The 12,636-nt window shown below is 38.7% G+C and overlaps 1 protein-coding gene across 1 annotated transcript; it reads left to right on the top strand.

Annotated features, from left to right (window-relative positions):
- Positions 1 to 9,908: 9,908 nt before the first annotated feature.
- LOC127129524 (uncharacterized) lies at positions 9,909 to 11,711 on the top strand. Its single transcript, XM_051058688.1, has 3 exons — positions 9,909 to 10,541; positions 10,695 to 10,917; positions 10,963 to 11,711. The coding sequence occupies exons 1-3, from the start codon at positions 9,909 to 9,911 to the stop codon at positions 11,709 to 11,711; spliced, it is 1,605 nt and encodes a 534-aa protein (XP_050914645.1).
- The last annotated feature ends 925 nt before the right edge of the window (positions 11,712 to 12,636 follow it).

Below are 12,636 nucleotides of genomic sequence, written 5' to 3'. Positions count from 1 at the left end.
GCATCCAATGTCCATATACCACCAGTCCACCATTTTTTCACCTTCATTCTCAGATTCCATCAATAACACAAGTTCATCCTTAAAATCTCCTTTTCCTATGTTGGCTTATTCACCCTTGCTTTCCCTGTTTGATCAGCAATCAACAACAAAATGGCCAAACCTATTGCAGTTGTAGCATTGAACCTTTCTCTTATCAAACTTATTCTTTCCCTTCTGAACATTCTTATGTTTCTTCTCATCTTGATTGGGGATTTTTTAATTCTAACCACCACCATCACCATTCTTTTTCTTGTTCTCTAGCCATGCTTGTTTCTTGTTCTTCTTGACAAAAGAAGCTTTCAGAGCTTGTTATGTTTCCCTTTCATAGTTTCTTTCAGCCAAACGTAATTCTTGTGCCTCTAAACTACTCTACAGCTCTTCAACTCTCATGGTGCCAGTGTCTTTCGAGTATTCTATAGCTACAACTATGTAATCAAATCGAGGAGTAAGTGATCTTAGTACCTTTTCAATGATTACTTGTTTAGAGAGATGATCACGATTTAGTATGTCTGTTGAAATGGCTAACTGCAAGTGCAGAGTCATATCACGTAGTTTTAAAAAGATATCAAACCCAAAGGACCAAAAATCAAACTATCGTTATCTAAAGTTACTATGTAAAGCTAAGGCTAATGGTTACTTTGTTATTCTTAGATTGATTAAGAGAAACTGGGAAATAAAATTTAACTAGAAATAATAATATAATTAAAGTATTCAATTAAGAGGCATCGGTATGTAAATCACATCTTCCTTAAAGGATTCGGTAGACAATTAACATTAAAATAAAGTAAATCACTTTTCAGTAGAAAATATCAATTTAAAAGACTTCGCCTCACAGTCTCATGGTCTTGGCTCGGGCCATGCTCTTAAACCAAAATGTTTTGCTCTCGCTCACCACCTGAATTAAAAGTACTTTTTGGAAATTGATAAATCCTAATTAATCCTAAAGCGTTCCAGCTGTGTTTAGGATTAATGCCTAGAAACCATTATCCAATTAAAATCTCAAACTCTCACTCTATTGATTTATAACGTTATTGACTTTTCACTCTCGTGCAAAAACCTTTTTCAATTAGAATTGGACACCAGAGCCAGAAAAATAACTCATAAAACTTATCATTAATTATTACTGAATCCCATCGGAACGACGGTCCTTACATACCAGTGTCGGAAGGTTTAGCCGTACATGGTTTTAAACTTAATCATACACATGCAATTCTTAAACATAAACATAATCAAAATTCAGAATTGGAAATTAAAGCGGAAAATAAGGAATTAAATAATTAAAAGAAACCTGATGAATACTAGCAATTGGATTAAACTTCGGAGGATTCTTCAAGTATAAATAATAACTGGAAAATTACAACGATGCCAGCACGCTTGATCCAAGTAACTTGTGAAAGTAAAAACAAGAACAATGGTGTAATAGCCTCCCGACGTCGAAGAACTATCACTATTTAGAGTGTTTCTGCTTAAAACTAAAAATCAAATTATACGATGAAAAACTTGGATGAAATTTTCTTCTGATGCAACCCTTTTATATTGGTGAAGTAGGGATGAAGTTCCCTAAATTCGTGTGGGAGTGGTGGAGAGAAATCATGGAGTTCCTTGACCATGTTCTATGTAGTTGCTGAAAAACAGCACCGCTTGTTCATGGCGAACGCCATAGGACCATGGCGAACGCTGTGGTACTTAAACTTTGAAAAGATGTGGCAAGGGGCGTGGCAAACGCCACAAGCCAATGGTGAATGGCACAAGCCCAGAACTTGTAAACTTCATCATTTTCTCCTTTTCTTCCCTATTTCTTCTCTTTTCTTTACCTATTTTTCACACATGAGTTTTGCTTCAACAAATACCTAAAACAAGGCACCAACATCGGCATAATACAATAAAACATACACAAAATCATACTAAAATGCATGTGAATCGAGTAAAATAAATGGTACAGTTTCACGTTATCAAACTCCCCCATACTTGAACCTTTGCTTGTCCTCAAGCAAATGCTACACTTGTGATATGAAAATTTGGAATCTCGTAGCATGTAGTTCCATGAAAAATCACATAAACAATCAATTAATCATTCTAAAGCTACAAACTTTACTTTGGTTATAGTTTCTAAACTAGGTACTAATCAGTACACTAAGGATATCATAATAACGCTATTTCGCAATTGCGGTCATGAGTCTCCCTACATGCAAGCAAATCTAAACGGAGTCATTATATCTCAAATTTGTCAACTCGCCTTTCATTTTTTTACGTTCAGGTGCGATCACATTAAGCCCGTTATCTCTCACACTTATAGTAGGAAGATCTGTTAGTGACTTTGGTCTTTATTTTACTTTCGGTTTCCCGGTTCGGGGGTTGATTATGGCATCTAAGTGTTTTAAGCCCCCTCCCAAGTCGTAATCGCGGGGGATCAGACCGTAGTCCTCCCTACCAAGTTTAACGCTAATTACCATTAAACCAACTACGATTGGTATTTTTAATTTATATTTCATTGAATATCATTTTTTTCTTTTATTCTTTTTTATTCTTTTGATCAAACACTTATTTGCATCAATCTCCTACGTAAAGCATGACCAAGATGGTGTTGACCGCCTGAACTATTTCATTAGGTAAGGATGCAAGATTTTCAACATAATGAATATTCAAATTAATTCGCATGTTTAGGAGACTCAAGGCATTAAAATGATACTGATCTTGCACACAAATTTCCCCAGATTTTACAATCAAACCTCAATGTCATTTATAACTTAGAACTTTATAATTGTGAAATGATTTCCATGGAAAAAAAATTGTTATGGCTCAAGAAACGAGAAGATCAATAAATAGTGGAAACCACACATAAAGACTCGACATCACATGCATTGACTCAATTAACACTAAACAATTAAATAAAAATGGAAATGAATAAAACAGTAAATCTACCTAAGAAAGATGTAAATAAAAGCGATAAAGTTCCTTCCCCCAACTTAAACCGAACATTGTCCCTAATGTTTCGATAAAAGGGAAAAATGGAAGGTAGAACCTAGGTGAAGTGCTCAATGACGGTCTCGGCCTCGTGCTCGTCCATACATACCATGTTGAGGAGGAGGTATACCTACGTGCTGCATGTACTCAAGCAGGTCCTCGGTGCCGACACGCATGCCCTGCATTTCTTCAATCAGGATCGATAAGTTTTGCTCGGTCCGTCCTGCGTAGTCGTGTTGCTGCTCCTGTATCTGCTGGATCTGTTCCATCATGTCGACATGATGTCTTTGTATATCTTGCAACAACTAGTCACATTCGGGATCCACATCGTTATGGTGCCGCATCTCACAGAGGACATCGTTAAGTGCAGTCCTAATGCTGACATAATCATATTCCTCTTGGGATTGATGTCGGGGAAAGGTACCAGCAAAAGTGTTAGAAGGGCTAGGTGCGGTGTGTGCACGTGTATGAGTGTCAAAAAAAGTGGGAGTATCTTGCTCCATCTTATCATATTCATTATAGGTTTGACCTCCTTGGTTATCATGCACAGGTATGTTATTAGGGGCAGGATGACCGGGTTTAGGGGCGATCATATCATAAAGCCAATTGTTCCTATTACGCACATTTGTGCATATGTGGTAGGGCAAGATGATACTCCTAATCTCGTGGTTGCCAACCATGAGAGAGTATTTTCCGTCCCACCTGGCCTTAATTAAGTGTTTGGCTCGGTAGGAATCAATATCTAGGGAGGGCGTCGGGAGGGGATGTAGAGTTGCCAGATCATTATCTAAACCTAGTGTGCGGGCTATGGAGGTAACTAGACCTCCTATACAGAAAGGGGTGGCCCCTCTTGCATAAAGCAACTGCAAATGAGCCATGTTGGTTCTATCTATTGGCATCAATTTTGGTAAAACTTAGTGTTATCACAAGATGTCACGCCTGTTGTCTTGACATGTGATATCAGCTTCCTGCAGGATGTTTAATATGGTTGTGCAGGATTTATTCAAGATGTCAGACCCGATGTTAAGACATATGCATATAGAACATTCAGTTTGAATGTTATGTGTTTTGTTGTTGCGCTTTTCATGCAAGTCTTTGTGTGCTTATGTGGAGATTGCATGGGTTATTAAAGGAGTAATTAAAGCCAAAATATTATGCTTCCCAAAGAGGAATGATTTGTTACTAATTCCTAGAGAATACACGTTAGATAGGATTAGGGTTACATGCTGCCCAAGCACATTCAGAAAGCTTATATTTAAAGACCATGTAACCCTGTGTAATTGCACGAACAGAAGATACGAATGTTGAAGTCAGTGAGTATTAGGGTTGTTAGCCTATTGTGCGTTCATGCATTGTGATCCACTCACTCATCTGGTTGATGTGTAAATTGGACTGAGTTTTGAGTTATAATTTGTCCACTCTGAGCTTTGAAGTACGAGTGTATTTGTTTACTTGATTGAAGCTTTTAAGCAAGATTAAGTATGTGTCCTTGAAGTGTGTCTTATTTTTGTGTAGTATTTGTTTTAGTATCACTTCTGTGATTGAGGGGGAGTGAGTAGGGTCTCATATCTAAGAGTCCTTAGATAGAAGTCACACGGGTAGAGATTAGGTGAAAAGACTGTAACTTGAAGTTGTTTACTGAGAGTCTTTGAACTAATTCGGTTTAATGTATTTCCTTCCTGGCTTGGTAGCCCCCAGACGTAGGTGTATTTGCACCAAACTGGGTTAACAATTGCTTGTGTCGTTGTTTCAATTGTTTCTTTGTTTTTATCCTGTTTATATTTCACTTGTTGTTCAGATATTAGTGTCGTGACATTACCTTCGACATCTCATATTTGATACCAGAATTTCAATTGGTATCAGAGCAGGCATCCTGCTCTGGTTCTGGGTGAGATCTTGGGACGTTACTTTTTAGTACTATGGATAGAGACGAAGGGTTTGTGCACAGACCACCAATTCTGGATGGATCTAACTATGACTACTGGAAACATCAGATGGTAGCCTTCCTGAAATCGTTGGATAATAAGGCTTGGAAGGCTGTTCTAACAGGCTGGGAACATCCCTTCACTACAAAGTATGAAGAAGTTACAACTGATAAGAAGCCTGAGGAAGAATGGACCAAGGGGGAGGATGAACTAACTCTTGGAAACTCTAAAGCATTGAATGCTATATTCAATGGGGTTGATAAGAACATCTTCATACTGGTGAACAATTTTGATGTGGCTAAAGATGCTTGGAATATTCTCAAAACCACTCATGAAGGTACCTCTAGAGTGAAGATGTCTAGATTGCAGCTGCTTACTACAAAGTTTGAGAATTTGAGGATGAAAGAAGATGAAAGTATTCATGACTTCCATATGAATATCCTTGAAATTGTTAATGCCTCAGGAGCCCTGGGTAAGAAGATGTCAGATGAAAAGCTTGTGAGGAAAATTCTAAGATCACTTCCCAAGAGATTTGCCATGAAAGTGACAGCCATAGAAGAATCTCAAGATATCTGCAAGATGAGAGTGGGTGAGCTAATTGGATCCCTCCAAACATTTGAGTTGAGAATGAGTGATGGATTTGAAAAGAAAGTCAAAAGCATAGCCTTTGTGTCAAACACTGAAGATAAAAAGGAAGAAAGTAGTCAGGATACTGATGAAGATATGGCAAATGATTTAGCGTTACTTGGAAGACAATTCAATACAATCCTGAAGAGGATGGATGTGAGGTCAAAGTCTAATGTCAAGAACAACTCATTTGACATCGGTAGGCCCAATGATGCTGGAAGAAGAACAAAATCTGAAGAAAAATCCATGCAGGGCAAAGAAATTCAGTGCCATGAATGTGAAGGGTATGGCCACATTAGAGCTGAATGTGGGACCTATCTCAAGAAACAGAAGAAGAGTCTTGCTGCTACTTGGTCTGATGATAATTCTAAAAGTGAAACAGAAGGAGAATCTGCCAATCTTGTGATTGCCTTGACTGGGAGATGGGATCCTGGTGAAGACTCCAGTGATGATGAATTAACCTTTGATGAATTAGCTACTTCTTACAGGAAGTTGTGTTTTAGAAGTGAAGAAGTGTGTCAACAAGTGGAGAATCAGAAGAAAATGATAACTCAGCTAGAGGCTGAAAGGACAGAACACTTAGGAACCATCTCTAAGTTGAAGATTGAAGTTGTGTTCCTGAACTCCAAACTGGATGAGATGACAAAGTATGTCAGAATGCTAAACAGTGGATTTGACACCTTAGACAAAATCCTCCAAACTAGAAAGATGGCAAGAGACATGATTGACCTTGGGTTCAATGAATCCTCTCCTGACTGTAGTCCCACTGGTAGCAAACCAAAGATGTCACATCAGGTGTCTCAACATCACAAGGAAAGAAAACATAAGGGAAAACACAAAACATGGAGATGTCATTATTGTGGGAAATTTGGTCACATAAAACCATTCTGCTTTAGGCTGTATGGTTATCCTAGTCCTACTCATCAACCTAGACCCAAACAACACATCCATGCTAACAGAAAACAGTGGGTTCCTAGGGATGGTGCTACTAACTTGATAGCTCACACTTCCTTCAGAATCTTAGCCAAAGAAGATTGGTACTTTGACAGTGGATGCTCCAGACACATGACTGGAAGCAAAAACCTGTTGGTTGACCTTCAATCCCATGTCACCAGCTATGTAACTTTTGGTGATGGAGCAAAGGGTGAAATCAAGGGGATTGGAAAGCTGAACTGCCCTGGAGTTTCTAACCTTGATAATGTGTTGCTTGTTAAAGGATGGATTGCAAACCTGATCAGCATCAGTCAACTATGTGATCATGGTCTAAATGTGAACTTCACAAAAATTGAATGCTTGATTACTAATGCAAAAAATAAGGTGATCATGAGAGGAGTCAGATCTAAGGACAACAGCTATATGTGGATTCCTCGAGAAACTAGCTATTCATCAATATGTTCTCTAGCTAAAGAACAAGAAGTGAAACCATGGCATCAAAAACTGGGTCATCTGCATCTTAAAGGGATGAAGAGGATCATATCTATTGAAGCTGTCAGAGGAATCCCAAAATTAAAGATTGAAGAAGGAAGAGTATGTGGTGAATGTTAGATTGGAAAGCAGACAAAGATGTCACATCAGAAGATCAAACATGACACCACATCTAAAGTGCTGGAACTTCTCCACATGGACTTGATGAGACCTATGCAGGTGGAAAGTCTTGGTGGGAAAAGGTATGCTTATGTTGTGGTGGACGACTTCTCCAGATATACCTGGGTGAACTTTATAAGGGAAAAATCTGATGTGTTTGATGTGTTCAAAGATATTTGCCAAAGACTTCAAAGAGAAAGAAAGAGTCATGTTATCAGAATCAGAAGTGATCATGGGAAAGAATTTGAGAACAGTAAATTTGCTGAATTTTGTTTATTTGAAGGGATTGGTCATGAGTTCTCTTCTCCCATTATCCCTCAGCAAAATGGTGTCGTGGAAAGGAAAAATAGAACTCTCCAAGAATCTGCTAGAGCTATGATTCATGCTAAGAAGTTGCCTTACCACTTTTGGGCCGAAGCTATGAACACGACCTGTTATGTTCACAATAGAGTAACCTTGAGAAAAGGGACCTCAACCACTTTATATGAAGTCTGGAAGGGAAGAAGACCTACTGTCAAATACTTTCATGTGTTTGGTAGTAAATGCTATATCCTGGATGATCGTGAACAAAGAAGGAAAATGGACCCCAAGAGTGATGAAGGAATATTTCTGGGCTACTCAACAAACAGCAGAGCCTTTAGAGTTTTTAATTCCATAACAAAAGTTATGATGGAATCTATCAATTTTGTTGTTGATGATCAAGAAACTGATGTCACAGACGATGTTGAAACATTTCCGAATGATGCCCCAGCTGATCTCCTGGACAAAAGTAGTGAGAGTGAGTCCACTCAAGCTGAACCTGAAGCTGATAAAGTTAATAAGGGACCCTCTATCAGAATTCAGAAGGACCGTCCTAAAGATCTCATTATAGGAGACTCAAATAAAGGGGTCACCACTAGATCAAGGGAAGTGATCTCACACGCCTGTTTTGTGTCCAAGGTTGAGCCTAAGAATGTTAAAAAAGCCTTAAGTGATGAATTCTAGATCAATGCCATACAGGAAGAGTTAGGCCAATTCAAGAGAAATGAAGTATGGGAATTGGTTCCAAGACCTGAAGGAATAAATGTTATTGGAACAAAGTGGGTTTACAAGAATAAATCTGATGAAAAAAGTGTGGTTACTAGAAATAAAGCAAGATTGGTAGCACAAGGATACACTCAAGTTGAAGGAGTTGACTTTGATGAAACATTTTCTCTTGTAGCTCGTCTGGAGTCCATTAGATTATTGTTAGGAGTGGCATGTATTCTGAAGTTTAAACTGTTCCAAATGGATGTGAAAAGTGCCTTCTTAAATGGCTACGTGAATGAGGAAGTATATGTTGAACAACCAAAGGGATTCACAGACCCAAATCTTCCAAAGCATGTGTATAAGTTGAGGAAAGCTCTTTATGGGTTGAAACAAGCTCCTCGAGCTTGGTATGAGAGACTCACAGTGTTTCTCATTGACAATGGATACACAAAGGGAGGCATTGATAAGACTTTATTTGTCAAAGATGAAGGAGGAATGCTCATGGTTGCTCAGATCTATATGGATGATATTGTGTTTGGTGGGATGTCAAGTAAAATGGTTCAACATTTTGTTGAGCAAATGCAGTCTGAATTTGAAATGAGCCTTGTTGGGGAACTAACCTATTTTCTTGGCCTGCAAGTCAAGTAGATGGAAGATTCTATCTTTCTATCTCAAAGTAAATATGCCAAGATTATTGTTAAGAAGTTTGGCATGGAGAATGCAAGCCACAAGAGGACACCTGCTCCTACTCATCTGAAAGTGTCTAAAGATGAAAATGGTGTCAGTGTGGATCGAAGTCTCTACAAAAGCATGATAGGAAGTCTGCTATATCTTACAACAAGCAGACCTGACATTGCTTTTGCTGTAGGTGTTTGTGCTAGATATCAAGTTGAACCAAAGGTGAGCCATATAAACCAAGTGAAAAGGATCCTGAAATATGACAATGGAACTTGTGACTATGGGATGCTATACACTCATGGATTTGAATCTGTGTTGTCTGGATATTGTGATGCTGATTGGGCTGGAAGTGCTGATGATAGGAAAAGCACATCAGGAGGATGCTTCTTCTTGGGGAACAATTTAATATCATGGTTCAGTAAGAAGCAAAATTGTGTTTCTCTGTCCACTGCTAAAGCTGAATACATAGCAGCTGGAAGTAGTTGTTCTCAACTTGTGTGGATGAAGTAAATGCTGACTAAATATAATGTCTCACAAGATGTCATGACATTGTACTGTGACAACCTGAGTTCCATAAACATCTCAAAGAATCCTATTCAGCACAGCAGGACCAAACATATTGATATACGTCACCATTTTATTAGAGAACTTGTGGAGGATAATATTGTAGTCTTAGAGCATGTTGCTACTGAGATGCAGTTAGCTGATATTTTTACAAAGGCTTTGGATGCAAATCAGTTTGAAGTCCTGAGAGGAAAATTAGGGATTTGCATTTATGAAGACTTGTAGCAATTAATATGGAGTGGAAAAAGTAAACAAATTAGTGTCTATGTGGCTAAAATAAAGCGTCCCCATTATGGTAAATCATCACCCTGTTTTGGAAATACCATCTATTCCGTCTTCACACACTACCCACACAACCTCACTACCTACTCCAACTCTTCTATCTTCTTGCTCCTTCTTCATAAACCTCTGCTAGGGCAACTTTATTTTTTTTTCCAGAAAAACTCCAAAGTGTCACAACATCAAGATACATCTGCTTCCAAAAATACTAAGTCTACTCAAAAGGTTAGTACTCCTTCCATGGGTATTCCCGATGATGAGATTCTGGATGTTGTTCCTCTCTCCGTTATTCCCTACGAAGCCATTGAGTTGAACCAACCCATTGATGCCTCAGCTTCTGCATGCTCCGATCAAGGTAACTCCTCTTGTATTCCCTCTGGTTCAACTCCTACCACTAATTCTAAGGAAGATATACATCACACTGATCGTGTTATAAGAAACCTAGTCACTAGAATCCTTAATGAAGGACACTCTGTGAAAGGAGTCTCTACTCCCCTTTCTCAAATGTACCCCTCTCCTGAGGTTGAACAACATAGTGGTAAGGATGACGATTCCTCCAGTTCTGAGAAGGACTTGGCTGCTGAAGGGTTGTGCTCTCTAGGGAAAACCATGTCTGAAAAAGGAAAATTTGTGGCATCTAAAACTGCCAATGCTTCCCACTCTGAGAAGCATGATGTGATTGATCTAAAGGATGGTAGCTCTGATGATCAAAAGGAAAGCTTACTTCATCAGCTTAAGCCAAGTGTGGCTAAACGCATGAAGACTCGCAAAGGAAGATATGTGGCTGAACTTATGTCAGCTAGAAAATCTAAGAAGACTGCTGGTATTGGTCCCTCAAAATCTTGGAGTAAGGTTGAAGTGAAGAAGAGGAAGGTCATAAATGATTATGAGTCTGAAGAGGATGTTGAGGAAGATGTCCCTGACATCTCGCCTGTGAAGAAAACAACTACTAGGAAGTCTCCTATTAAAGTTCTTGCTATTCATTTGGATAACATCTCTTTCCATCTTGAGGATGGAGATGCCAAGTGGAAATTTGTGATTCAAAGAAGGGTGGTTGTGAAAAGGGAGTTGGGAAAAGATGCTGCTGATGTCAAGGAGGTCATGGACCTGATAAAGGTTGCTGGGTTGTTGAAGACTGTGGCTGGGTTATCTCAATGCTATGAGGGTTTAGTTAAGGAATTCATTATCAACATTCTTGAGGATATTGCTGATAAGAACATCAAGGAGTTCTGCAAGGTGTTTGTGAGGGGTAAGTGTATAACATTTTCTCCTACTATTATTAATAATTTTCTAGGAAGGAAAATTGAGGGTGCAGGTGAATTAGAAGTTACAGACAATAAGGTCTGTAGAGAGATTATAGATAGGCAGGTGAAAGGGTGGCCTATTAAAAAACATCTTCCTGCTGGGAAGTTGACTATCAAGTATGCTATCTTGCATAAAATAGGAGCTACAAATTGGATCCCTACCAACCATATTTCCACCATTGCTAATACCCTTGGAAGGTTTACTTTTGTTGTTGGAACCAAAGTGAAATTTGACTATGGTAGATTTATGTTTGAACAAATCATCAAGCATGCATCTACAAATGTAGTTAAGCTACCAATTGCCTTTCCCTCAATGATCTGTGGAATTATCTTGAATCAACACCCTGGTATTTTATGCTCTAATGACTTACCTAATAGAAGAAAACCTTTTCTGTCTATGCACTACAAATTGCTTGAAGGCAGTCATGTCGAGGATATTATCATGACATCTACCATGAAAAAGCCATCCTCAAAAAGTGGAACAGTTGCTGAGCTTAAGGAGACTTGCAAAGAGTTGGGTGAAGGGATAAGGGTAGCAACCGCTAGAAAACAATCATTGGAAGCCTTGATTGCAAGCTTGGAGCAGACTGAAAGTGAAAATATTGAAAATGATAATGTCAGCCATGAAGAAGAAGTTGAAGCTCACACTTCTAGTGAGAGGTATGCTAACCATGATGATACAAGTGAGAACTCTGATTCTGGTGCTGATGAAGCTGCAAGCTCAAGCTCTACTGAGTAGCTCCTTGACTTTGGTCCCTATTGATGTGATGTTTTTTTCTGTGATGGATTTTCTTGTTTTCGGCAATTCTGTTTTGTTGTTTTGCTGTTTGGTTGGTTCGTATCTCAGCTTGCTTACAGTTGGTTATGCACTTGGTTTTGTAACCCTTTAACTTTTGATATTTTGGTTAATGACTAAATAGACATTTATTTTGTCTCTTTGGTCTCTTTTGGCTAAAAATGGGGAGAAGTAGCTATAGCTATAAATGATGTTTGGAGAACTTTTCTGGTGTGTTTTGGCTTTGGCACAGGGGGAGGATTCTCTGTCTGAGTGTTCTGTCTGTGTGAAGCAGGCTGCTGCTTGTTGTGGTCTAGTTGAAGGGGGAGATGGTGTGTTCTGAGTACAAGCGCTTGTGTGTTTACTAGTTGTTATTGCTAGTAATGTGTGTATGTTTACTTCTGCTGCTGAACTGATACTTTGATTGATTACTTGTGAAAGTGTGATCTGATGTATGTTTTAGCCAAAATTTGCCTAAGGGGGAGTTTGTTGGTTCTATGTATTGGCATAAATTTTGGTAAAACTTAGTGTTATCACAAGATGTCACGCCTGTTGTCTTGACATGTGATGTCAACTTCATGCAAGATGTTTAATATGGTTGTGCAGGATTTATTCAAGATGTTAGACCCGATGTTAAGACATGTGCATACAGAACATTCAGTCTGAATGTTATGTGTTTTGTTGTTGCACTTTTCATGCAAGTCTTTGTGTGCTTATGTGGAGATTGCATGCATTATTAAAGGAGTAATTAAAGCCAAAATATTATGCTTCCCAAAGAGGAATTATTTGTTACTAATTCCTAGGGAATACGCGTTAGATATGATTAGGGTTACATGCTGCCCAAGCCCATTCATAAAGCTTCTATTTAAAGACCATATAACCTTGTGTA

This window comes from Lathyrus oleraceus, chromosome 3 (genome assembly GCF_024323335.1).
Source record: "Lathyrus oleraceus cultivar Zhongwan6 chromosome 3, CAAS_Psat_ZW6_1.0, whole genome shotgun sequence".
In the NCBI taxonomy this organism is placed as follows: Eukaryota; Viridiplantae; Streptophyta; class Magnoliopsida; order Fabales; family Fabaceae; genus Lathyrus; species Lathyrus oleraceus.
Note: the sequence above shows the minus strand (reverse complement) of the source record. Positions and strands in the feature narration are given on the sequence as shown.